This window comes from Rana temporaria, chromosome 2 (assembly GCF_905171775.1).
Source record: "Rana temporaria chromosome 2, aRanTem1.1, whole genome shotgun sequence".
NCBI classification, from domain to species: domain Eukaryota; kingdom Metazoa; phylum Chordata; class Amphibia; order Anura; family Ranidae; genus Rana; species Rana temporaria.
Window position 1 is genome coordinate 308357179 of NC_053490.1, and position 25638 is coordinate 308382816.

The following is a 25638-nucleotide window of genomic DNA, read 5'->3' on the forward strand; positions in this document are numbered from 1 at the left end:
GAAATCTTTCAATGGGGACACTGGTTCTGGTGACAACCAGGGATTTCCCCACTTTGGAGGGCATTCCTTACTTCCTGTTGTGGATATGAAACAGGAAGAGAGGGGAAATCCTCCCAATGGGAAAAAAAATATTTTCTAGAAAAACAAAGTTTTTTTGCCTTCTAATTTTAAAAAGTAACTAAATCTTAATAGTGATTTGCACAGCAGGTGACAAAAGCCACAATGTCTATACAAGGAAACAACATTTTTAGATTTGTTGATGACACATTTTCTGGTATTTTATTTTTATCAAACGATGTGAAACAAAGGATTCCTCCCAGAATCTGTAACTGAACACGGATGGAGGTGAGCAGGCAGGGACAGATCTGCCCACAACAAAGGCTGTCACCATGTTCTGTCGCTAGCCAACCAGAGCTGTCTTGCGCCCCTCCAATGGGGTTGAGGCGGAGGCGGGGCGCCTGCTGGTCACATGACCTGTAGTTGTCCGCCTGACTCGGGGGAAACAGCTGGAGTGTCCATGGCTGCAGGTAGTAGAGAGTGTATAGATTCTTGTTGTTGTCACTTATGTCGCTGACATATACAATCTGCTCCTTGGCAGTGTTCCTGGTAATCAGGGCTGGTTAGGTGGGTGGGACTTGTCATGTATTGCATCAGGTCAGCTGTACTCGTGCATTGTTCTTCTATGGACAGACTGGACTGCTGGGATTGGGACAGATTTGGCCATACATGTCTGTGATCACATCTGGATGTTTGGTGCTACATAGGCTAGAGCCTGCTCAGATCATATACAGTCATAATGAGAAATACCATACAAATCATCTTTGCTTCATATGGTGCATGGGGGACATAATTAAAAGATTATTTAAAGTACGACTAAAGGCAAAACATTTTATTTTGGCTAGAGTAAGGGAGGGTTTTCCCCGTCTGTGACCCATTGGGGAGAATTCCCTTCACTTCCTGTCCAGTAACTAAAACAGGAAGTGAGAGGATATCCCTGGTTGTCACCAGTACTAGTGTCCCCAGTGGACAATTTAATTTCTATTCCTGCTTTGATGACAACTCAATGTTTGGGATTTGCTTTCACTTGTACTCTCTGTGACAACAGGACAAATTGAGTGAATCTCTGTAATAGGCACACAGGCAGCAATAAAAACCTGACAGGGGTTCCAATCCATCCAGAAAAAGTTCCAACAATAGTCTTGCCTTTATACTTTAAAACAAACTGATCTTTTGCACACTGTGGACAATGTAAGAGCATCATTGTCTAAGGTAGCAGTGATCAATTTGTTTGTTATAGGGTACACCTAGCGTGGCCCCTGACACCCCCCAAGGGTCACACTTATTTTTTTTTACTATAACAAACATGTCTATACTTACCTGCTATGTGCAGTGGAATTACACAGAGCGGCTGCAAACCTCCTCTATTCGGTTCCCCCGATGGCGCTCCTAGCCCCTCCCCCCTGAACAGTGCACCCATGGGAAGAGCTTTCCATGGGGGCACAAGTGAGTGCTTGCACCCAAGCCCTACTGCTGCATTCATTGACACAGACAGAGGGTCTCGGCACCGCCCCCTTGTCACTGGCTGTGATTGACAGCACTGGGAGCCAAGGGTTTCCAATACCCCAGCAAAGTCAGCGATACCCAGAAGTGAGGGGAGAGAAGATCTGCAGACGTGCACGGCGCTGGATCCAATGAGGGCTCAGGTAAGTAAAAGGGGTGGGGGTGAGAGGGCAATGCTGACACCTAAACATTTTTTTTTACCTCAATGCAAGGAATGCATTAAAAGAGAAGTGTATGTTTTTTTTTTTTTTTCCTCAATCATACTTACCTTGGTGGATGGAGCATCAGACTGATGCTGCATCTGTCCCCCTGGCATCTCTGCACTGAGAACCGAGCCACCCAACACCGCCGATGGCTCAGTTCCCACTCCTCCCCGAGCAGAGCAATGCAGACTGTCAGTCAGCATTGCTTCTGCTCTACTTCTCTGTGCTCATTGGAGCGCTGAGCAGTGGAGGGGCGGGGAGCGGACGTCTCAGCGGCTCGCTGATACTGCCATCAATCAGGGCAGCTGGCGGATCCAGACTTGTAAGTCGGGATGACATGCTGCCCCGACTGATGGCAGATTTCCCCCCCCCCCCGCTAGCAACCGAGAAAGGGTTAAAACCGCCCGCAATGCGCTGCTGAAGCAACGCATTGCGGGCGATATAGCTGCGGTGGCAGCGGAGGAGGAGCGGTAAACACACCGCTCCTTCACCGCTCCAAAGATGCGGCTAGCAGGACTTTTTTTTACTGTCCTGCTAGCGCACCGCTCCAGTGAATGGGGACAGATTATTAAGGGCGTAATGCAGGCGCTATTTTTAACGCTATAGCGCCTGCAATACGCTCCAGTGTGAAAGGGGTCTAATAGTCAATGGTTTGGTTTATTGTTTTCGACCTTTACTTATTTTTGTAATGTCCATCCCCTACAATTTTTTTTCCCCCCTCTTATCTTCTTTAATGCCACAGAGGGATCTACTTGCCCAAATAGATCTCCTCCTCGCTGCTCCGACCCACCCTTCACTGCCCCCCACCTCTCTGAAGTCTAGACAAAGCCCAAGACCTCCTTCACATTCTGCATATTACAGCAAGGCAATGTTAGCTGCACATGAGTTGAATACATCCCTGTGCAGGCAGTCCCATTGATATCAATTGGAACACAGTGGCTGCGTGGGAATGCACAGGTGTTCCATACATTCCTGTGAAGGTAGTCCCATTCAAATCAATTGGGACACAGCAGCTGCATTGAGACAGACACTGCTCCTAACTTGACATCCATGTGGGTGTATGTCCCTGAACTTACACTGTCTGCTTTTGGGGCCATGCACCCAGGGCTGTGGAGTCGGTAGATAAATGTTCCGACTCCGACTCCTCAGTTTTATGTACTTCCGACTCCGACTCCTCGACTCCGACTCCTCTGTATTAATATGCGAATGTATTTTATACATTCCTTGAGGGAAAGAAACGCAACCTACCACCAGTGTCATCTTAAGAGCATTATAGGCCCCCGGGCAATACAGTGCACTGGGGCCCTGTCTACACAATTACGCACGAGAATTACTGACAAAAATCATAACATTTACTGGCAGAACCACATTTTTTACTGCCACTGCAAAAAAAGTACCTAAAATTACAGTTTTCAGTGCCCAACAATGCAAATGTCAGTATTTAAACTATAAACATATAGCTAGTGCTATTAGCAATGTGTTTAAGTTAAACAAAAGTAAAAAAAAAAAATGTCTTCATTGACATGAAGGTCAGGTTACTATGACCCAGCCAGCACAGAGTTTCCTCTTACATCAGAGTCTGCAGAATTCCCCCTTACAGTGAAAGGGAACTCTTATGTAAAGGGGAACGCTGCAGATCATTATCTAAGGGGGGAACTCTGATATGGAGGGGGGCTATGGTGACCAGAGACCACCTTATATCAGAGTCCACTGCTTTTTCTTTCCCACTTACATCAGGGTCCGCAGACTGAGTTCCCCCTTGCATTGTAAGGGGGAATCCTGCAGACTCTGATGTGGGGGGTACTCTGGTGACCAGAGACCACCTTCCTTAGATTAAATACACTAAGGTAAGGGGGGTCACTAATATAGGAGGGGGAACCTTTATATCAGTGCCCCCTTACATTTTTGCATTCACTCCCCCCTTACATCAGCAACCCCCCGCACTCGTGGAGGACCGGATCTTCTCTGTGATTTCCGCGAACTGGGCATGGGCAGTTCTAACCCGTCACTCTCCATAATTTTTTACTGGGGTTGCTGGGCAGCCGGTGGGGCCCCCCAGGCAAGCCGGGCCCCCGGGCAACTGCCCAGCGTACCCAATGGAAAAGATGGCCCTGCCTACCACAGGACTACTGGCTGGAAAGCCAACAGTCTACTGTATTGCACAGTTTAAGCAAAAGACAAACACAATGAAAACAAAGTTTTTTATAAAAAAAAAATTATTAATCAATCAAGTGGCTGGATAGTAGCAGCAGGCATAAACATCAGGAACAGGATCTTTACCAGTTCAAAAATACAAACCACATTATTTGTTTTTTTAGAACAAAAACAAAGCTTATCTATAATGAACCAAAAACAAAATCTGTAAAACCTAGAAATGGTTTATATTAATCTTGAAATGTAGTTATAGGCTTAGCAAATGCAAATCAATTCAATGTAGAGTTCTAAGGAAGAGAATTGCCTCTGCCAGATCCTCTTTCATAGAGGCTCTTAAGTCGGACTTTATTATTTTTAGGGCTGAAAATAATCTTTCGACACTGACTTGGGTGGGTGGCATTGCAGTAACTATTCTGGCCACATCACTAACGATCTCTGGATAAACAAGGATGGCTTCTTTAACAGTAAGTTTTGATAAGCGATCATACTTTTCAACTTCTTTTAGTGCTTTATAAAACTCCTGTTGGAATTTTTTTTCCAATTCCAATCTAAATTTAGTAGGAGTCGGAGTTGGTGCATTGTTTGCCGACTCCGACTCCAGGTACCCAAAATTTCCTCCGACTCCTCGACTCCGACTCCACAGCCCTGCATGCACCTACACCCACACAGATATCAGATCTGTCCTTGCAACTGCTGTGTCAGTTGACATGAATAGCACTGCCTGCACAGGGATGCACAGAACACCTGCTCATCCGCATGCGGGTAAACAGGCCCTTCATTGGCGTATGCTGTAGCACACCCCAAGGCCTTAGTAGGAATTTTTGGTTTTGGTGGGTGGGTGGTGTCTTTTACAAACACTGAAAGCTGTAAGGGAAAAATTGCAAAAGTGGTCTGGCCACCTGAGTTTAAAAGTGGAACACTGGGCCTGGCAGTGAAGGGGCTAATGCTGCTTTAACCCTGAAAGGCTGAAGACATCTTGTGGTAGAGAAGTAGTACTACAGGGGCAGCTCCAGATTGACAGTGAGTATAGCAGCATTTTTTTTTATTTTATTTAGCAAATAAAATACAAATCTTGGTGTTCAGTGGCTCAGCTTTAAGCAAAGTATGTGAATTGCTATACTGGTGTAGGATCTTTTATACTGAAATATAAAATAACAGAAAAAAAGTATTTTTTGATGGTTTTACAATGTTTTCTAATGGATTATGTAAAATGTACATACACAATAAATACAGTAAAGGCATATCATATACTGTGTATACAGATTTTTTTCTTCTCTTCTTTTGCAGAGGCAAAAGAAAGTGAGGAGCTCAAACCCAAGGTGGAAGAATCAGAGGTACACAACTCACTGACCCTTTGAAACATGATATAAATTGTCTCGTCAGTATTGTAATGATAGTCTTGAGGCTGTTATTTTTGACAAGTATAAGTGCTAACGTTCCGGTCAGGAAGCTATTTGCACAGAATCTGCATGTTCTCCCTGTTCTTGCATGGGTTTCCTCCGGGTACTACTCCTGTCTAAAGTGGCCCTAGAATGTGGTTGCACGTGAGTTAGGGATCTTGGATGATAAGCTCCTAGAGTGCAGGGACAGATGTGACTGTACAATATGTAAAGCGATGCGTAAATTGTCAGCATTTTATAAATACATTTTAATAAGTAACAAATATTTGTTTCTTTTTTAGGAATCAGATTCCAGTGAAGAAAGCAGCAGTGCATCAGAAAGTAAGCTATTTTTGTGTGTCGGTCAGGGTGGCATATTAAAGCGGAGTTCCACCTAAAAATGGAACTTCCGCTTAACCCACTCCTCGCCCCCTTACATGCCACATTTGGCATGTCATTTTTTTGGGGGGGGAGTGGGGGCTTTAGGAGAAGGGGACTTCCTGTCCCACTTCCTCCTTCCGCCGAGGGGCTGGTAAGGCGATTAGCTTAATCGCCTTATTGCAGCCCCTCCCTGTAGGCGAGCGCCTGTCCAATCGGACGGCGCCGCTCGCGCATGCGCAGTGTCGCTCGCGTATGTGCAGTGGGTGCCCGGCCGTGAAGCCGAAAGCTGTCACTGCCGGGTGCCCACACTAGGAATGGAGCCGTGGAGCAGGTAAGTGTCTGTTTATTAAAAGCCAGCAGCTACACTTTTTGTAGCTACTGACTTTTAATAAACTTAAAACAAGGCTGGAACACCCCTTTAAGAAAAAAAGAGATCTGTTATGAAAATTAAATTTTGCACTAGCCTGTCTGACTTTTCTAATCAGAAAATTAAGGATTAGGAATTGCTTCTTGCTGATGTTTTTTTATGCCCTGGGTTTTTAGGGCATGCTGAATGAGGAAAAGACTTTAAAGCCTCATACACATGATTGGATTCTACAACGGGAATTGTGTGATGACAGGCTGTTGTCGGAAAAGGATAGCGTGCTTTAAAATTGTCCGCCAACAAATGTGTGTTGTCGGAGTATCCGATTTGTGTGTATGCAAGTCCTTCGGACAAAACTCCAAAGTACAAACACGCATACTCGGAAGCGATGCTAACCAGTCTTCACGAGGGAATCGGGGGGGGGGGGCTTCAATAACCAAAACTGCAGTGTTTGTTCTCATGACACATCACAGGAAGCACCCCATGGCTAACAGAGGACAGAATTAGAAATAGACTTGGTATACTTAACATTAATAAGTCACCGGGACCAGATGGTACCTGAGGGTACTTAGGAAACTCCGTCAAGTAATTGTCAGACCATTGTTCCTAATTTTTACTGACTGCAACAGTACCAGCTGATTGAAGGAAAGCCAACGTAGCACCAATATTTAAAAAGGGCCCACAAAACATCCCTGAGAATTACAGACCAGTTAGCCTAACATCAATAGTATGCAAGCTCTTGGAGGGGATGATAAGGGACTATATACAAGAATTTAGTAATGAAAACGGTATTATTGGCAGAAATCAGCATGGATTCCTGAAGAATCGTTCTTGCCAAGCCAATCTATTAGCCTTATATGAGGAGGTGAGCTGCCATCTAGATAATGGAAGGCCTGTAGACGTGGTTTATCTGGATTTTGCAAAAGCATTTGACACCGTTCATCATAAATGTTTACTGTGCAAAGTAAGGTCCGTGGCGTGGACCGTAGTATGAGTACATGGACTAAAAACTGGCTACAAGGGCGAGTTCAGAGTGTGATGATGAATGGGGAATACTCAGAATGGTTAGGGGTGGGAAGTGGGGTCCCCCAGGGTTCTGTGCTGGGACCAATATACTGATGGGGGAAGCACCAGTGTGGACACAAGGACACATTTTGCTATCACCAGTTGCTTTGGATTTTTTGAACTGTGAATGGACTGTAGCATGTTAGTTAGTGAATTAAACAAAATAGCACTTTGCACAAAGCACTTTTGTAGTGCATGGGAACACGTTTGTGAATATTTTGAGCACAATTATATTGGATGTATTTTATGACAGATGATGTTATTTGAGCATTAATGCATATCATTTTTATTTGTCGCACAGAACCACTTTAATTAGCATTAAGTTGTGGCAATAATTAGCACTTTATGCATGTGATCTTCTATAGGCAAATAATAGAGTGTGGATATATGGATAAGCAGAAAAGCAAATTAATTAATAGTTCACATGCTGCACTATAATTGAGCACAGAGTTACACTAATTTGAGTTAGTGCTGTCATTATATTATATTATGTCTTATGTGGTGTATATGTGTATAAAACACAAATGCATGTTTTTTAGCGCAGCACTTTTTTTTTCTGTTACTTTTATGGTAAATGCACAGCCTTATGGGATGTGATCAGTGCTAGCAGGTGAATATGGAATTGTTCAAAATTTTACACATGTGAGCCTAGCATTTATGGAGCGAGTCACAGGCTCGTCATACCCAGAAACAACTGGGCATTTCAGATTTCTCCCACAGGCCATTAAACTAGCAAGTTAGCCATGAAGTGAATCTGTTGCTTTGTATGCAATTTAAAGCTAAATTCCAGGAATCCAACCACTTTGTAAAAAAGGTAGGCTTACTATAATATAAGTTCAGTCAAAGGAGGTACATTATATTTTCTGAACTGACCTCTATTATTTATATCTGACATGTTTATGACTCTCCTGGAGCATACACAAACACCTATTGCAAGAGAGGCACACAGAGCAGCTATGACCACCCCTTCCCTTTGCTGCCCACTCAGAGAAGCCTTTGTGTTTTGTGAATGAGTTCACATAATACAAAGTCTTCTTTGATAGGGCAGGAGGAGGGGAGGGGCAAGTGTAGCTAGCAGCTGCACTGACTCTAATGTTGTTGAAGCTTAGACCTGAAGCACCAGCCTCAGGCTCCCAGAAATACAGTGATGGCTGTCTTCCAGGGAGTGCAATAAAACTGTCATGTGTAAACAATAGAGATAAGCCCAGGAGATATCATGCAGCTCCTTGGATTTAACTCATAGCGTGCCTGCACTTTTTACAAAGGAGCTGAATTTTTGGAATTCAGCTTTAAACTTGTGTGTGTGTGTGGTGTTTTTTTTTTTTTATCAGAACAGTATTTTTAACTGTAGTAGTAATAGTTCACTCACAAAGCAATTTAAAAGTATAGTAGCAACTAATAAGAGTAAATTACATAAATAAGAAATTGTTGCACCAATTCAAAGGGTTAAAACTTTAATCAAAATTGAAGGGTCGTCATGTTTTTTTACCAGTCATACACATGAGATTCACACGGTTTTAAAGTTTTTAGTAAGTGTGTCTACCATGTTAGACAGCCTTGGTAGACCTCTGGTACAACAAGGCTAAGTTGGAAGTCTGGATCACATTTTAGAAAGTCATAAATGATCACAGTTTAAATTAGATCCTGACTGAATCCAAGTGTTACCTGAATGTCCAGTGAAAATAAAGTTAAATAAACAATCTGCACGAGAAACTGATTCGATAATACATTTATTTTAAAGCATTTTGCAGTTATGGTATGTTTGGAACTATTTCCATGTTAATATCTTGGAAAGCTTTTGAAAAATTATGGAAGATTTTCCTATTATCTTTTTGAAAATGCAAACCCATTAAAGAACTAGGACCCCTTTACCGCTCCACTTAGCCAGCATTTGTGTACTTTACATACCTGAATTGTACCATATCTGTGGTGTCAAAACCCTATAGAGTAATTGAACAAGTTACTATTTTGTTTCAGTGGATTTCCTACGCGATCTGTTTTCCCGGACGCTGGGCATTGGCACTCCAGAAAAAGTCCTTGATGAACTAACCCTTGAAGGAGTAAGCAAATTCATGCTTAGTGAAAAATGTAAGTTACATATTAGTAAGATTTTTGTCATAATGTTTTAGAAACAATTTAAAAACTGTATTATATTTATATGTGGTAAAGATTTTCACAGCTTAACTACTCCTGCTGTAAAGAACTCTTTCCTATACTATTGGTAAATCCTTTTGTCTTTCATATACAATAGAGGATAATAGGACCCCAGTTGCCTTTATAAAGCAGATGAGTTAAAGCCCAATTGCACATCCCTTATCTATCGCTATTGCATAGCTGGGGGCAAAAACAGTAAAAAAAAATGTGGTGTGCCAGTTTCAACCTTCCGAACACAGGGCGGACCCTCAGGGTCGCTACGTGTTTTTGAAGGGCACAATTATGGGACAAAAATACACCTTTGCCACATTGTACGCCCCCAACACGCAATAACTCGCATTTATTGACCAAGTCCTCGCTCAGTTAGCGGACTTAAGGGAGGGCAGACTTGTCCTGGGAGGGGACTTCAATATTAGCCCTGATCCTCTGTTAGATACTTAAAAAAAAAAAATCTTCCCATTCCCACGCCTTCCTGCGGCATTTTAGAAAGACCCTTCAGGAACACACGCTGGTGGATTGCTGGAGAGCACTCCATGCCTCTGAGAAGGACTATAGCTATTTTCTGGTGTGCACAAGGTATATACCAGAATTGACTTACTGCTAGTAGACCAGGATACTCTTGACTTATTGCTAGGGGCAACCATTGAACAAATTACCATTTCAGACCACGCTCCGGTGACCCTCACTTTTTCACTACCACATGCCCTTGCCAAGGCGCGGTCCTGGAAATTAAACGAAAATTTACTAGACGACACTGGAGTGGTGGCGGGAATACAAGAGACTCTGACGCACTATTTGGCGGAAAACGCTAACGGGGAAGTTAGTGGGGGAACTCTTTGGGAGGGCCACAAAGCAGTGGTTCGTGGCGTATTTATCGCCATGGGAGCCAAGCTTAACAAGGAGAGGCAGGTGGATTTCCAGAGAGTGCTGCGGGCGCTACAGAGTGCCGAGCTCAACCATAAACGCACGCCTGACGGTGAGCTTCGCCGTCTATGCAGGCAGCTTTTCTCAAAATTGCTAGATCGTAAAATTAACCGCAAGCTACGCTATATGGCCCATACTACGAGCATGGCAACAAGTGCGGCAGGCTGTTGGCACGCGCTCTCTGTAAAAAAAGACTATTGGCACATGTACATAAGCTGCACTCCCCATCGCGAGAGCCTGCTCAACATACCTCAAAAATTGCGTCCATGTTTCGTGACTACTTTGCGCCTTGTACGATCTGGACTCCACCTCCTCTCCGGCAGATGTAGCCCTCAAACAGGCCCGAATTGCCAAGTATCTCTCCTCGATTGGGCTCCCCACCCTATCCCCGGAACAGGTAGCGGACCTGGAACGCCCTATTACTTCAGTAGAACTTTTGGCCACCATTAAGTCCCTGCCCTCTGGCAAAAGCCCTGGGCCCGACGGCTTCACTAAGGCATATTATCTAACGTTTTTTTGATAGGCTACAGACCCCCCTTTTGTGCTCTCCTTAATTCCTTGGCGATCACTGGACACCTCCCCCAAGAGTCCTCGCTGGCGCATATCACTGTGCTCCCAAAGGACGGTAAGGACCCCACTCAACCGCAGAGTTATCGCCCCATTTCCCTTTTAAATCTGCCTGGGCGGCCGCTTTCTTCTTTAGCTCTTTTAATTACGAGCGCCCCCCCCGGGCTTCTTCAACGTCTTCCGCCTGGGGGGGGGGGGGTGCTTTCTTCTTTAGCTCTTTTACGAGTGGGGGGCGCCGGGCTTCTGTCGCCTTCTTCGATGTTGACACGTCGCTTCCTCCCTCTGTAATGCCGTGTGCGCGTCTCGCACCGATTTTATATAGGCCTCTTATGACGTCACAGTCCCAGCATGCTCCGGGTGATATCCGCCCCCTTATGTCGTCACCACCCGGCATTACAGCGGGAGGAAGCGACGTGTCAACATTGAAGACGGCGACAGAAGCCCGGCGCCCCCCACTCGTAAAAGAGCTAAAGAAGAGAGCGGGGGCGGTGAAGACAGGGCCACCCCCCCCCCTGCCAGAAGACGTTGAAAAAGCCCGGGGGGGGGGCGCTCGTAAAACAGCTAAAGAAGAAACCGGCCCCACCCCCTTTCCTGACTGGCCCGGCTGTGTGCTCTGATACGGGTCTGGTATGAATTTTGGGGGGACCCCCGACGTCATTTTCCAGCGTATGGGGGTTCCCCTTAAAATCCATAGCAGACCCAAGGGCCTGGTATGCTCTTGGAGGGGGAACCCATGCCGGTTTTTTATTTGAAATTTGGCGTGGAGTTCCCCCTCAAGATTCATACCAGACACAGTGCTTGGTATTGGCAGGGATCCAAGTCGGATCCCCGTTCAATATCGTGCCGCGGCTAAACGCAACCACAGCTAATTGCACTGTACTAATGCAGCTGACCGCTGTGCCTGTAATCTTGAATTTCAGCAAAAGATGAACGGGCGGGTGACAGGTACTCTTTGTGGAGACATTGGGAGACTCCTAATGTCTCTCCTGCACTCCAATGCCACTAAACCAGCACAGATCCTGCTAGAATAGCTGCATCCTCGGCTACACTAGCCAAGGAAAGACACCTTTGACCCTGGAAGGTAACATAATACATGTTGCTTCTGGGGTTTTTAGTTGCAGGAGGGAATGGGGAACAAAGGTTCCCTGAGTTTCTCCTGCATATTCAGGGTAAGGTGTTTCCTGCAGGCCCGGGCTCAACAGTGGAATGGGAGAGCTTGGGTACTGGCAGGGGCACTTTAAAAGCCATGTAAATGTAATCGGGTGGCTCGAACCACTCGATCACTTTTATCGTAGAACCCATTGCTGGCTCTTAAACCTGGTATCAAGTTTACAGCAGCTGATTTAATCACTTGTCTTGCCATGCTATGCTATTTATAAATGTACCTTGGTAGACAAGTGGTTATAACTTAAAGAGGTGGTCCAGTCTGTAACAAAAAAAAATTGAAAGTCATCTACAAATCATATAGCTGCTGTTTTTTTAAATAAATTACCTGTCCAAGGATCTAGTTCGGTCCTCACCTGGGCTGGCGCTGTCATCCTAGCAAATTAACCCCATAAAGTCTGCAACCTTCAGGTTATGCTGTCAAATGCAGGACAATTGGACACTGGCAAACATGAAACTGTAGACCTCTCCTACACATGTCCCAGTTTTTTCACTAGTGTCCTGGGAAGATGGATGCCTTTTCTTCAGTTCTGCTGTTTTTAAGACGTCTTTTTCTGGTAGCTTTTTTTTTTCTGGTACCCTTTGATCACCCCTGGTGTTAACCCCTTACCAGCTAGTGTCATTAGTACAGTGACAGTGCATATTTTTTAGCACTGATCACTGTATCAGTGTCACTGGTCCCTAAAAAGTGTCAGGTGTCTGATTTGTGCGCTGCAATATCGCAGTCCCTCTACAAGTCGCCGATCACGGCCATTACTAGTAAAAAAAAAAATGTCCCATAGTTTGTAGACACTATAACCTTTGAGCAAAACCAATAAATATACGCTTATTGGGAAGAAAGGTAAATCTCCCCAATGGGGCACAGATGGCATAAACCAACAGAGGATATAATCCTCCCTTACTCTATCCAAAATGAAAAAAAGTTTTGCCTATGGTTCTACTTTCAGATTATCGGCCAATTGTGTTTTACGTTGAAGCTAAAACAATCCAATTCATAAATCAGAAGAGGATTCTATGCTAATGTACCAACATCCCAGGGATCCCAGAATCCCTGCTACATATATGTTTGTCGAGGTTATTGATTGAAGCTAAAATACCTCTTATTCCAGTCTCGCTAGGAATGGTATACGCCAGTGGCGGCTGGTGCTTAATTTTTTGGGTGGGGCGCAGTGGTTTATTTTGTTTTTGTGCTGCCGTAGGCAAGACTAAATTTGGGTGCCCCCCATCTAAATTTGTCACACCCTTCCTTCTCAAGTGGCTATTCTGGGTCCCTGGTGGCTGTGCAGGGTCCCTGGTGGTTGCGCAGTGTCCCTGGTGGCTGAGCAGGGTTTGGGTTGGAGAAGTAAGCACATAGGTGAGTTTAGGGAGGGTGGAGGCATCCCACACACACAAGGTAGGTGACACACTCTGCATGGGGCAGGTACAGATAACAGTTAACTCTTCAGGTGAGGGAAGGTGCAGTAGAGAGCCCAGTCTGAGAAGGAGGGTGATGATGTCGGGTGTCTGTGCACACCGTGGCTTTTTTTACCCATATGTGCCACCCTATGCCTGGGCCTTGTCGGCTTAGGCCAAAATACAGCACTGGCGTGGCGGCAAACCACCCACCCCCCCTGAAGTAGTTGGTACAATATACAAACTATTATTCTGAAAGGTGGTTACAGATTCCCTCTATCTGTTGCATATATGTATTAACTTGTCTATACCTATAATTAGTTAGTCTATTAAGAATCTGATAAGCACAATTTATATAAGGTTGTCTTTGAAAGTAATCACACTGCTTAGTAAAACAATATCTTTAATTTATTTCTTAAGAAAATAGGAATATGCTAACATCAAACACTAACGCAAAGTATAACAGCAGAACATCAAAAATACTTATCACACTCCTCTAGACATAGTCTCATCGCCTGGGCTCAGGATGGCAAAAGAGCCAGAGCCATGAGGTTCACACAAGCCAGCCAGGATTTTTTATACATTCATTCACACCCACTCATAACCACCCCCACTTGCCTCCTGTCCAATAAGATATTGGCTAGAGGAAGTCATTCTCAATAGATTATATTACTGTCTGTCTTGCCGTACTGGCCTGTAGGGGCAGCATTGCCCATGTATCTTCTCCAGGTGCTTGTTGATCTTTTGATCTTGGTTATCAATCATCCTGGCAGCCATTGCTCTCTTTAAAGCTTGTTTGCATACCAGTCGATCCGGAGCCAGGACTTTTGCTATGCAGATTCTGATATGCTACAAAGCTTTGAATGTAACTTGTTACCTTACAACTTGGGGCCATCTACCTCCTGTATCAAGCAGGAAGTGAAATTCCAGAACTATGATATTAAACCATGCTGCCTTCCAACACCCCCCCCCCCCCCATCTCCGCTCGCCCGCCCACATGAACCCTTTTGCAAGCCCGCTAGCCCCGCAGTTACCCCATCCAGATCCTGGGCGGCTTCCCTGGCTTCTCTTTCCAGCCAATCCGGTCGCTTCTCCTGCTTGCCAATCCAGTCTCAGGACCTGCTTCCTGTCCTGATTGGCCGGGAGGAGAAGCAGGAAGACAATAGTGACTGTTAATTTGCTATTTTCACAAGTGGGTGGGTGCTCTGTGCCCCAAGCCGACCCTCTGGCTCTAATCATGTACTGTGCAAGCAAAAAAAATAATCTCATAGAACTCGATGCGTCCAGTGCCCTGCATGGAGATTAGGGGTGGGGCACATAGATATATGGTGGGCAGCGCCCCTTATGGATTGGCTGCCGCTGGTATACACTGTTTTGAAATTATATACTTTTTACTTTTAACCCACTCTTTTTCCATTACAGGCAAAAATGTGGCATTTATGGTTGGAGCAGGTATCTCAACATGTAAGTATATTTACTTTCTGTGTTCTATTATGTTTTGTGTGATCCACCAGTACATTAGTGATCAGATCACTAATGCATATGATGGATAATGTGATGTAAATGAAATGGGGAGGGGGTGTAATGATGCTTGTGTCTTTTCGATTTGATCTGTAACTTGTACTTTTACAAAATAAAATAAGAAAATACAAAGGTTGTAAATGTCTTCAGTGATTGTATATTGATTTTCTAAAGCTGCAGGAATCCCTGACTTCCGTTCACCAGGCAGTGGACTGTATGCCAATCTTCAGAAATACAACTTGCCATACCCTGAAGCCATATTTGAAATTGGATTCTTTAAGGTAAGGTCATGTTGCACTTTATAATTACCGGTGTATATATACATGAAGCAAAAAAGAACATCAGTAGCTTGCGAAGTAGGGGTATTAAATTAAAGGTAACAGATTGTAGAGTAAGCACTTTTATAGTAATTGAAAACTTTAAAGTCACTTTTGATGTCTTGAGCATTTAAATCACTTCATGCACAGAACCACCATGAAAGGTAAATCTGTTGGTCTAAGCCAGGGTTTCTCAACCAGGGTTTACCGAACCCTTGGGTTCCACGAAAAGTCTCCAGGGATTCTGCCAAGACACCCTTCCAGGAATGTACATCGGTTTCACGGGGACTTCAGTACCCTGCGTTCCTCTTACTAATTGGCTGGATTTATATATGCTCAAAGGCACTGTTAAAGTTCTGGCTTCTGACATTAACAAACCGCAGCTAGAGAAGCATTCCACACAGAGATAGCAGCATGGGACAGAAGTACTGGTTCTGTTTTTAGGTACTCAATGGCGAAATTACAGCACTCTTGTGCGAAACCAGAGGTCAGTGTAGGTACCTCCTTGTACTGATACCCTTCAGTAAATTTTTACCCTACTGTTCATGCTCAGGCAGGGCCGGATTCCTCACAAGGCCACCGAGGCCAGGCGGCAGTGGGGGCAGGGGCGGTGCGCTCCCCTCCCTCTGTCCTCCGGCGCTCAGATGTCACGGAGCTGGGTCTGTGTGTGCAAGGTCCTGCCCCCCTTAGACCAGTTTGTGTGATAGTAGATTGAATCAGTGTTCCACCTATCACACGCGCTGTTCTAGGTTGGCGGGACCTTGCACACAGACACAGACCCAGCTCCATGACATCCGAGCCCCGGAGGACAGAGGGAGGGGAGAGCTGCATGTTATCCATCTAGGAAAAGGTAAGGCTGCCTGCAATCAGTGGGCACGAAGGCTGCAATCAGTGGGCACGGGGGCTGCAATCAGTGGGCACGGGGGCTGCAATTAGTGGACACAGGGGCTGCAATTAGTGGACACAGGGGCTGCAATTAGTGGACACAGGGGATGCAATTAGTGGACACAGGGGCTGCAATTAGTGGGCACAGAGGCTGCAATTAGTGGGCACAGAGGCTGCTATTAGTGGGCACAGAGGCTGCATTCATGGGCACAGAGTCTGCAATTATTGGGCACAGAGGCTACATCCATGGGCACAGAGGCTGCAAATAGTGGGCACAGTTATTTTCAGTGTTCTCGTGTGTGGAAATATGTTTTTAATCGATCTAGTGTAGCAGTCATCGATAAAGTATGAGAATGGTGGTGTGTGTGTGTGGGGGGGGGGGGGGGGCATTGAAGGACCCAGCCTTGGGGTGGCAAAGGGAGTAAATCCAGGCCTGTGCTCAGGGACTTGTACAGGAAAATGCCCTGCATGGTCTGGTGCGCTACTTGGTATTCTATTCCCCGTTAATCTGTGAACTGAAACCAATACATTTAAAAACTATGTGCTGAAGATCCACTGATGATTCATATTCATAATTCGTTTTCAATTTATTTTAGTAAAGCATGGCCACAGATGGAGCAATTTTCTTTGCTTGATTCCCCCATTCCAGCCAGTGTTAATGGGCGTAATCCCTCTCACAGAGCTGTTGTGTTCTCCTGGTGGGGGGAGCCATCCCAGCAGGAGAACACAGTGATAATCTTATGAGAAATCTGACAGGCTGGTTGTAACCAAGTTGATCAATCGCTCAACTTGGGTACAATCAGCCTGCCCATACATGGTTTGTTTGTCTGTAACTCCACACAGTAATGTGAGGCTTTCTCCCAGGTGTGGAGTGTCGTGGTCGCCCCCTACCTTCGGACTACAGTTGAGTCTGGATGCTCTCTACGTTACAGATAGAGAAAGGAGATGTGTGTTAGTGGGCGTCCTGTAGTCCAAGGGAGGGGGTGAGCACGACACTCCACACCAGGGAGAAAGCCTCACACTACTGTGTGGAGTTACAAACCGAAGAACAGCAAGTGAAGATTTCTCAGAAGAAATAACGACATTTAAAAGCAAAATGGAAGGATGAGGTAAGTGAAGGAGAACTGCACTGAGGTAAAGGAAGCTATTTAGGAAACATTTGTTTTTACCTTTACAACCCCTTTTAAGATGCTCTATAGTCACACATCAAGTCAAAAACGGAAAAAAAGAGCCGAGGGGTAGCTTCTTCTGTTTGAGGCCAGAACCTATACTGTCAGACAGACATCAATCTGCCTGATAATACCTTGGATTGCAAGCATAATTCAATCCGGAAACATGCTTGTAATCCAAAGCGCTTGCATATCAAAGTAAATTTCCCCATAAGAAATAATGGAAACTCAAATGATTCGTTCCACAACCATTTATTCATAGGTCCTTCAGTTTATATTACATATATTTTATACTCAATTGTGACATGACACTACTCTTATATCAAGACATCGCTTGCATATCAAGTCGAAATGTATTTAAAAATTTAGCTTGTCTTGCAAAACTCTCTCAAACCAAGGTTTTACTGTATAGTCATTATTTCAGTGCTGGTTTGCAGAAAGTGTTTTGGCACCCAGTACCACACTGCCACTGTACTACACCCTGTTGCCCAGCAGGTGGATTACCCAGCCCAGGACAAGGCACAACACACATAAAAGGCCACTTGTTGGGCACCTGGGATGTAAAGCTTGCCTTCTTTGTTTGCCTCTTACAGAATCTTGTCTTCTCCAAGACAAGAGGTACATTTCAAATAAACATTATGTGGCCAATATAACTAGTTGTCCCTGGTGCCTAATAGCCGTTTAAAAAAAATCCTGGTCATCGTAGTAAAACGTTTGACAGTCTGCATAGTTGTTCTTTTGTTTTGTTTTTTAGTAGCTGTTCTGTACTGTTACATAAGCATTTCATATACTCCTACAATGCATAAAGCTAGAGCCCACCATACTCTGAAGACAGCACGGCTGCAGAAAAAGTGACCGATTCGCTACAGATTGTGAGCAGCCCTTGCTGTTGCTTGAAATACAGTAACCGATATAGACGAATGCAGGGAGAGGGCTTTCTGTGCACAGTAGTACATTTTGAAATGCATGAGGCACTTTGGGGAACTGTCAGTATTGGCACTTCAATGTATAGCTGAAACACAGGCATTGTACCATTTGGGACCCCTCTGTGCAGCCACTGTTAAAAATACAGGAGGCACTTTAAGGAGTTCAACTTTGGCGTACTGCTGTTGGCTGTGAGAAGAACTGCAGGGACCAGAAAACCAGACTATGCATTTGTGTGTCCTTGAGCCTCCTCCCCACCATCTGCAATGCTTCTTAGTACAGCAAGCACTGTTGCCTGTGATTACACTGCAGGGACACAGAAGGAATGAAATGTATAATAGACTTGAAGTGCACATACTAAAAAAGGGCTTTATAATGAAACTAGACTTTTTTTCCTCCTTTTTATTTTTTTGCTGCTATGTTTTTTGCTCCTCTTAAATACATTAATTTGCCATGCATGGTCCCACTGTATGTAGTCTCTCTTTCTTTCTTTCTTTCTTTCTTTCTTTCTCTCTCTCTTTCTCTCTCTCTCTCTTTCTTTCTTTCTTTCTTTCTTTCTTTCTTTTCCAATATTTTTTATTAAGTTTTTAAAAAAAAAATGAGGAGAGGGGTATACAAAGAAAATTGGGGGGAGGGGGAAAAAAAAGGCACTCACAGTCAGCATCTGGAGGGCCATTCAACAAATACAGATTATTGCAAGTATACACATAACAGTTACATATCTTGTGTCCATGAGCACTCCCTCTAGGGCCATCCCCAAACATGGATAACCGTCAACTTAGCACATAATCGCCCAATTGGAGCGCTATCTAGGCCCAGAGGGCCAACATACAATGGCCCACTACAGCTGAATTGGTAACGTAACAGTAATAGAGCAGAGAAGAAGGAAGAAGAGGAAGAAGGAAAGATAGGAGAGGAAGAAAGAAAAGAGAGCAAGAGAGAGAAAGGGGATGGTGCATCCCCACCTTAATCCAAGAAGGTGAAAGCCCTAGCATTGATTCGGATCAGTGTGCATTTGTGAGGTAAGCGATCCAGGGATCCCACACCTTGTCAAAAATTTTGACTTTATCATTGAGAATGGCTGACAACCTCTCGTTCACCATAATCCAGGACAGTTTAGACTTCAAAAGGCCAAAGGGGACAGTGGGGGATCTCCATGACTTGGCGATGGAGATTCTGGCTGCCACAAATATAAAAGCTATCAGTTTTCTCAAGTACTTTGACGTACCCTCTACCGGGCGTCCCAGCAGTGCATGTAGAGGTGACTTAACTAGGTTCACCTGGGTTAAAGAATAGATGAAGTTATAAGTGCGTATCCAAAATCGTCTCACCTTTTGGCATGTCCACCAAATGTGGTACATGGAACCGTCCTCATTGCACCCCCTGAAGCACCGTGGGGACGCTCCCGGAACGAAAGTGGCTATTCGCGCAGGGACCTTGTACCATCGCAACAACACTTTGTAATTAGCCTCGATTAAAGAGGTGTTAATATAGGATCTAGAAGCCCCCTGTACCAGTTTACTCCATTCTGCCATTTCCAGTTCCATGCCTAGATCATGTTCCCACTTTAGCATATATACCATCTTTTTAGTACTGGAGGACAACAAACTATAGATTATTGATATGTGACCGGAGTGTTTGTCAAAGGTTCTGCAAAGTTGCTCCATAGCCGTAGATGTGGAGAGGTCAGAAGTACGGTTCAAAGTCTCTAAGAAATGAGCAATTTGAGCGTATCGAAAGTATTCAGTATTCGGAAGACCATACCTCTCTTGTAGAACCAATTTTGACAAAGCTCCCTTGTGGTCACAGAGATCCGCTATCCTCAATAGGCCCTTATTGATCCACCAAGAGAAGTCCTGGGGTCGGAGACCCGGGGTGAACAGGGGATTATGAAACAGAGATGCCATCGGGGTATGTGGTGACTTAAATCGATATGTTTTTGCTAGGCGATCCCAGAGACGGACATAGCATAGCTGGCCTATCCCGTCCTCTCAGCCACATCAGGTGACTGATCTCTCTGTCTGGGTTCAGGGAAGACTCCAGTCCCATCCAGAGCGGTTTGGATCGACCCGTATGAAAACGGATCAGCTGGGCCAACTGGGCTGAGTGGAAATACTTAAGGAGGTCCGGCATACCCAATCCTCCGCCCAATTTAGGGGTGTACAATGTTTTCCTGTTCACCCTAGGCCTCCTATGATCCCATATATAATCAAGCAGTTTGGCCTGAAACTTCTTGAGATCCACGCTTACTATAGCTATTGGAAGAGTCCTGAATAAATACAACACCTTAGGTAGAATGGTCATCTTGACCGAATACAGCCTACCGAACCATGACGGGGGTTTAGTCGACCACCTCTGAAGGTCTTCCAACAACTTACGAAACAAAGGGGGATAGTTCTTCTTATATAGTGTAGTAAGAGTAGGTGTTAAATAAATGCCCAGGTAGGGGAGGGTTTCCTCTTGCCAGCTAAAAGAGTACTGTCCGCGCAAGGCTCGAACTATGTGGGGCTGTAGGGAGGCACCTAGAGCCTGAGACTTAGAGTGATTTACCCGCAGACCAGTAAACGTCGCAAAATGTCCCAGTACTACATTCAGAATTGGCAAGGAGGTAACCGGAGAGGAGAGGAGCATCAATATATCGTCCGCGAACAGCGCACATTTGTTCTCTCTCTCTCTCTTTCTCTCTTTCTCTCTTTCTCTCTTTCTCTCTCTCTCTCTCCAAACAAACGGAAATGGGGAGGAAATTTTGTGGTTTGGTAGTTCACAGAGAATGATATGAAAATGTATTACCAGGCAGTTAAATAGTGAATGTGTATGGATTCTTTTTGGCGAATAGGGATATCATTTTAGTGTCACTTTAAGGAAGAGTACAGCTCCATGAAGCGGAGTACACACACACACACTGAACACTGTACATCATTGGGTGAATACAAAATAAAATTGTCTTTAGTAGAATATGGGCCTGTTAGAGATAATTGGATTTCAGTTCCACTTTGTACAAGGACTCGTGTGAATAGAACCAAATATTCTATCAAATGTTGCATAATATGTGTGTGTGTAATTACTGTATTTATTGGCGATAAATACAGTGTGTGTGTGTGTGTGTGTGTATGTATGTGTGTATATATATATATATATATATATATATATATATATATATATATATATATATATATATATATATATATATATATATATAAATAAATAAAAAATATTGGCAATGTATAACTGTTAATCCTTTTTTTTTTTTTTCTTTTTATAGCAAAATCCAGAACCATTTTTTGCGCTGGCTCGAGAACTGTATCCTGGGCAGTTCAAGGTAAGTACAAGAATGTTAATGTAATATTTTATGACATTAAAGAACCTAAGAGCCCTTTCACACTGCGCCGCCCATAGCGTCGGCGGTAAAACGCTGCTATTTTTCCCGCTGACGATATGGGTGGATTTGTGGTGCATTTCGGCCGATAGCGGGGCGCATTTACCCCCCCGCTAGTGGCCGAGAAGGGGTTAAAACTGCCGAAGCAGCGCATTGCGGGTGGTATAGCCACACTGTCCCATTGATTTCAATGGGCAGCAGCGGAAGAGGAGCGGTAAACGCACCGCTCCTTTTTCTGCTCCAAAGATGCGGCTAGCAGGACTTTTTTTTACCGTCCTGCTAGCGCACCGCTCCAGTGTGAAAGCCCCTCGGGTTTTCACACTGGAGTGAATGGGTACAGATTTTTTTAGGGTGTATTGCAGGCACTATTTTTAACGCTATATCGCCTGCAATATGCTCCAGTGTGAAAAGGGTCTTAATGCTGATTTTATGACACAGAAACCTAACTTTTAAAAAAAACTTTCTTAGGAGAGACATGGAAGCTGCTAAAGATCCTCAACATCAGAAATTAATCTTTGGTGACTTCACAAATAGAGTTTTCTTTTTTTTTTTTTTTATCAAAATGTAAAATTTTATATTATGAAAAAGACATCCCTATGTGTGCATGTGAATACACACGTGCCATTGGTTTACGTGCATATATCAGCGTGCTGCATATTCTGCAATACATGTCAATGCATTAAATTTACGCTGCAAAAACAGGCAGATTTTACTCTGTACGCCCATTTCCCTTCGAGAACAGTCAGGTGCAAGAACCCTTATACAACAAATTTCTTTATCGTACATCACGGGACACAGAGCGGCATTCATTACTATATGGGTTATATGGAGTACCTTCAGGTGTAGACACTGGCAATCTCAAACAGGAAATGCCCCTCCCTATATAACCCCCTCCCATAGGAGGAGTACCTCAGTTTTTACGCCAGTGTCTTAGGTGTTAGTCATGGTTTAGCTTGCCTCCGCATCCTTGGGATTAGGTGAGCTACCGGTTCTGTCCAAAAAAGCCTCAGCGCTAAAGTGGTCAGTAACCGGACCCCAAACCCTTGGGGTATAGCCCATAATGCTTTTCTTTTTAGAGAGCTGGACCCTGGGCCCAGAACTTAGAAACCTTTGGGTACCTAAAGTTTTCTGTTGCCAGGGTGCTATATGGGCCCAGGACAGTGGATCCTTCATAGGAACCCAGGGCCTGAAGGTCTAGACATCCCCACGGAGATGGGGGAAGATTGGGCCTCTTGCTTGGCAAAGTCCTGCGGCATGGAGCAGGTAAGTGAGGGGAAAACTTGCGGAACTTGGTTCTTAGCAGGTTTTTTTCTGGGGGGTCACAGGGGACATGCCTAAAGTTATGCACTGCATCTGGCAAACTAGTGACATATCATAAAGATAGGATGGCTCTCTATGTATTATTCCCCATAAGATGTGACCTCCCTTGTAGTGTTGGAAAAGCATTGAGTGGGGCCTGTGTTATATAAAAATATATGTGTGTGTCAGAGAGCTTTGCTTACCTGCAGGCCTCCAGGCGATGCTCCATTCAGTCTTCCTCCTCAGAGCCTGCAAGCAGGCAAAACGCTGACCTCCTCGTGTGTTCCAGGCTGCAGTTTGCTGGAACAGAGAGGTCCCTTCCTCCCAAAATCCCCCCCCCCTCCCCCTGTCGGGAGGGGCATTTCCTGTTTGAGATTGCTGGGGGGGGAAGGGCGGGTCAGTGGCTTAAAGGAAGGGGCGGCCCTTCCTTGTTTGTTCCATCAATACTTTGGAACTGAGGAGAAAGACCAGAACGGCAAGCACGGGGCGCCGAGGACACACAGTGGCCAGAAAGGATATTGCAGTCTTCAGAGGACTGTTTTGTCAAGCCTAGAAATAGGCTGTTTCTTTTACATCTCATAGTTTTTCTTTGCAATACTACTCAGGGGGACAGAATGTTTTTTCTTTCCTGGATTTGAAACAAAAACGAAAAAAAAAAAAAAAAAAAAAAAGTCATCTAGGGGAGAGGAAGCATTTTTTTTATCCCCCAAACAGGTGTTTGGACAATTAACTTTTATAGTTCCAAATACCAATAGGTAGCAGGTGTACCTCGGTATTGTACCATGGTATGCCGCTGTTTTCCCTACAGGGAGCCTTGGGGCCATCGGGATCTGGGGCTGGAGCTGACGCGGGTCAGTCCAACCCTAAGATGGTCACGGAGGAGGTATTACTCACCTCTTTAAAAGAGATGCAGAAAAGCATGGGAAAAATGATATCCGCAGCTATGCGGGGCAGTAAGCGGAATAGATCTCCGTCGCCCGAGCGCGGACCCTCAGAAGAGGAGGTCCTTTCCTCAGGGGAATTGGACGACCTCTTGGACACGGACCAAGTAGGTTCAGGGATCGAAGACCCGGATACAGAGGAGTCTGGGGCAGTCTCCCTGAGGGAGAGCTGGTGGATTCAAGGATTGTCGGACTTGGTCCATAGGACATTCAACTTGCCAGTACCAGATCTCCAGGTATCGACGGTTTCAGCTTTGGGCTCACTGAGGGCGCCTCAAAGCAATGCTGTGTTTCCGATCCATCCTCTATTAGAGGGAATTTTGTTCCAAGATTGGAACAAGCCAGATAAGATCTTCTTACCACCTAAAAGGTTCTCTGTCCTATATCCTATGGAAAAAAAAAAAAAAAAAAAAAAAAAAAAAAAAAAAATTTTTTCCAAAAGATGGGCTACTCCTGCAGTGGACGCAGCCATCTCATGTGTTAACAGATCGTTAACATGCCCTGTAGAAAACATACAGGTGTTCAAGGATCCAGTTGATAAGCGCTTGGAAGCACTACTTAAGAACTCCTTCACTACTACAGGGGCAGTAGTACAGCCAGCTGTGGCTGCGATTGGGGTCGCTCAAGCATTATCGGATCAATTTAAGCAGATGCTTAAACTTATTCCGGCCCAGCAGGCAGAAAAATTTTCGGATGTCCCTAAGGCCATATGTTTTACGGTAGACGCAATCAAGGATTCTATCCAGCAAGCGTCACGTTTATCGTTATCCCTTATCCATATGAGAAGACTCTTATGGTTAAAAAGCTGGGAGGCTGAGCCCCCATGCAAGAAGCTCCTGGTAGGGTTCCCCTTCCATGGAGGACGACTCTTCGGAGAAGACCTAGATAAATACATTCAGACCATTTCAAACGGCAAGAGTACTCTCTTGCCAACTAAGAAGAAGGTTCAGGGACCTGCGTTTAAACGACAGTATTCCCCTGGGCAGGGGCCCTCTAATGCCAAGCAGTATCGACGGCCTCCTGCAAAAGCAAACTTCGGCTTCAACAGCAGATCACAAGGACAGGCTGTTAGAGGCAAAAGGCAGTGGTTTCGCAAACCAGCAAAACCAGCCCCCAAGCCAACCTTATGAAGGGGCGCCCCCACCCACGAAGGTGGGGGGAAGGCTGCGACTCTTTTCAGAGATTTGGGAAGCCAGCATTCCCGACGAGTGGGTACGGTCTTCCGTGGCCACAGGCTACAAATTAGATTTCCTAAGGTTTCCTCCTCCTCATTTCCAGAAGTCGAGGATTCCAAACGATCCGGAAAAGGGAGCCGCATTAAGATCGGCATTAGATCATCTACTTTCCCAGGAAGTAATAGTAGAGGTACCAGTCCTGGAACAGGGGCTGGGTTTCTACTCCAACCTATTCATCATCCCAAAATCCAATGGAGATGTCAGGCCAATTTTGGACCTAAAGATGGTAAATGCATATCTAAAGATCCGCTCATTTCGGATGGAATCCGTGCGGTCAGCAGCTGCCACACTCCAGAAGGACGACTTCATGGCGTCCATAGACATAAAGGATGCCTACCTTCATGTTCCAATTTATCAGCCACATCAAAGATATCTACGCTTTATGGTGGCTTCGCGTCACTTCCAATTCGTGGCGCTTCCCTTCGGGTTGGCTACGGCCCCCCGGGTGTTCACGAAGGTCCTAGCTCCAATCCTAGCCAAACTAAGGATCCAAGGGGTCACGATCCTAGCATACCTGGACGACCTCCTAGTCATAGATCACTCGTCTCCCGGCTTGGAGCGAGCAGTGGCCCTCACGGTCCAATACCTCGAGAGGTTCGGCTGGGTCCTAAATCGAGAAAAGTCAGCTTTCCAGCCCACAAAGCAGTTGGAATATCTCGGCATG

The 25638-nt window shown here is 45.0% G+C and overlaps 1 protein-coding gene across 2 annotated transcripts in view; it reads left to right on the plus strand.

The window, feature by feature from the left end:
• Positions 1–422: 422 nt before the first annotated feature.
• SIRT2 (sirtuin 2) overlaps positions 423–25638 on the plus strand; it is a 69432-nt gene continuing 44216 nt past the window's right edge. The window contains exons 1-7 of one of the 2 annotated variants that reach the window (XM_040337359.1): positions 423–527; positions 5205–5251; positions 5599–5638; positions 9084–9194; positions 14730–14771; positions 15003–15109; positions 21386–21442. In XM_040337359.1, the coding sequence (XP_040193293.1) occupies positions 470–527; positions 5205–5251; positions 5599–5638; positions 9084–9194; positions 14730–14771; positions 15003–15109; positions 21386–21442 (462 nt within the window). In that variant the 5' untranslated portion in view covers positions 423–469. The remainder of the gene's footprint in view (positions 528–5204; positions 5252–5598; positions 5639–9083; positions 9195–14729; positions 14772–15002; positions 15110–21385; positions 21443–25638) is intronic. The other variant, XM_040337360.1, reaches the window with a different exon arrangement.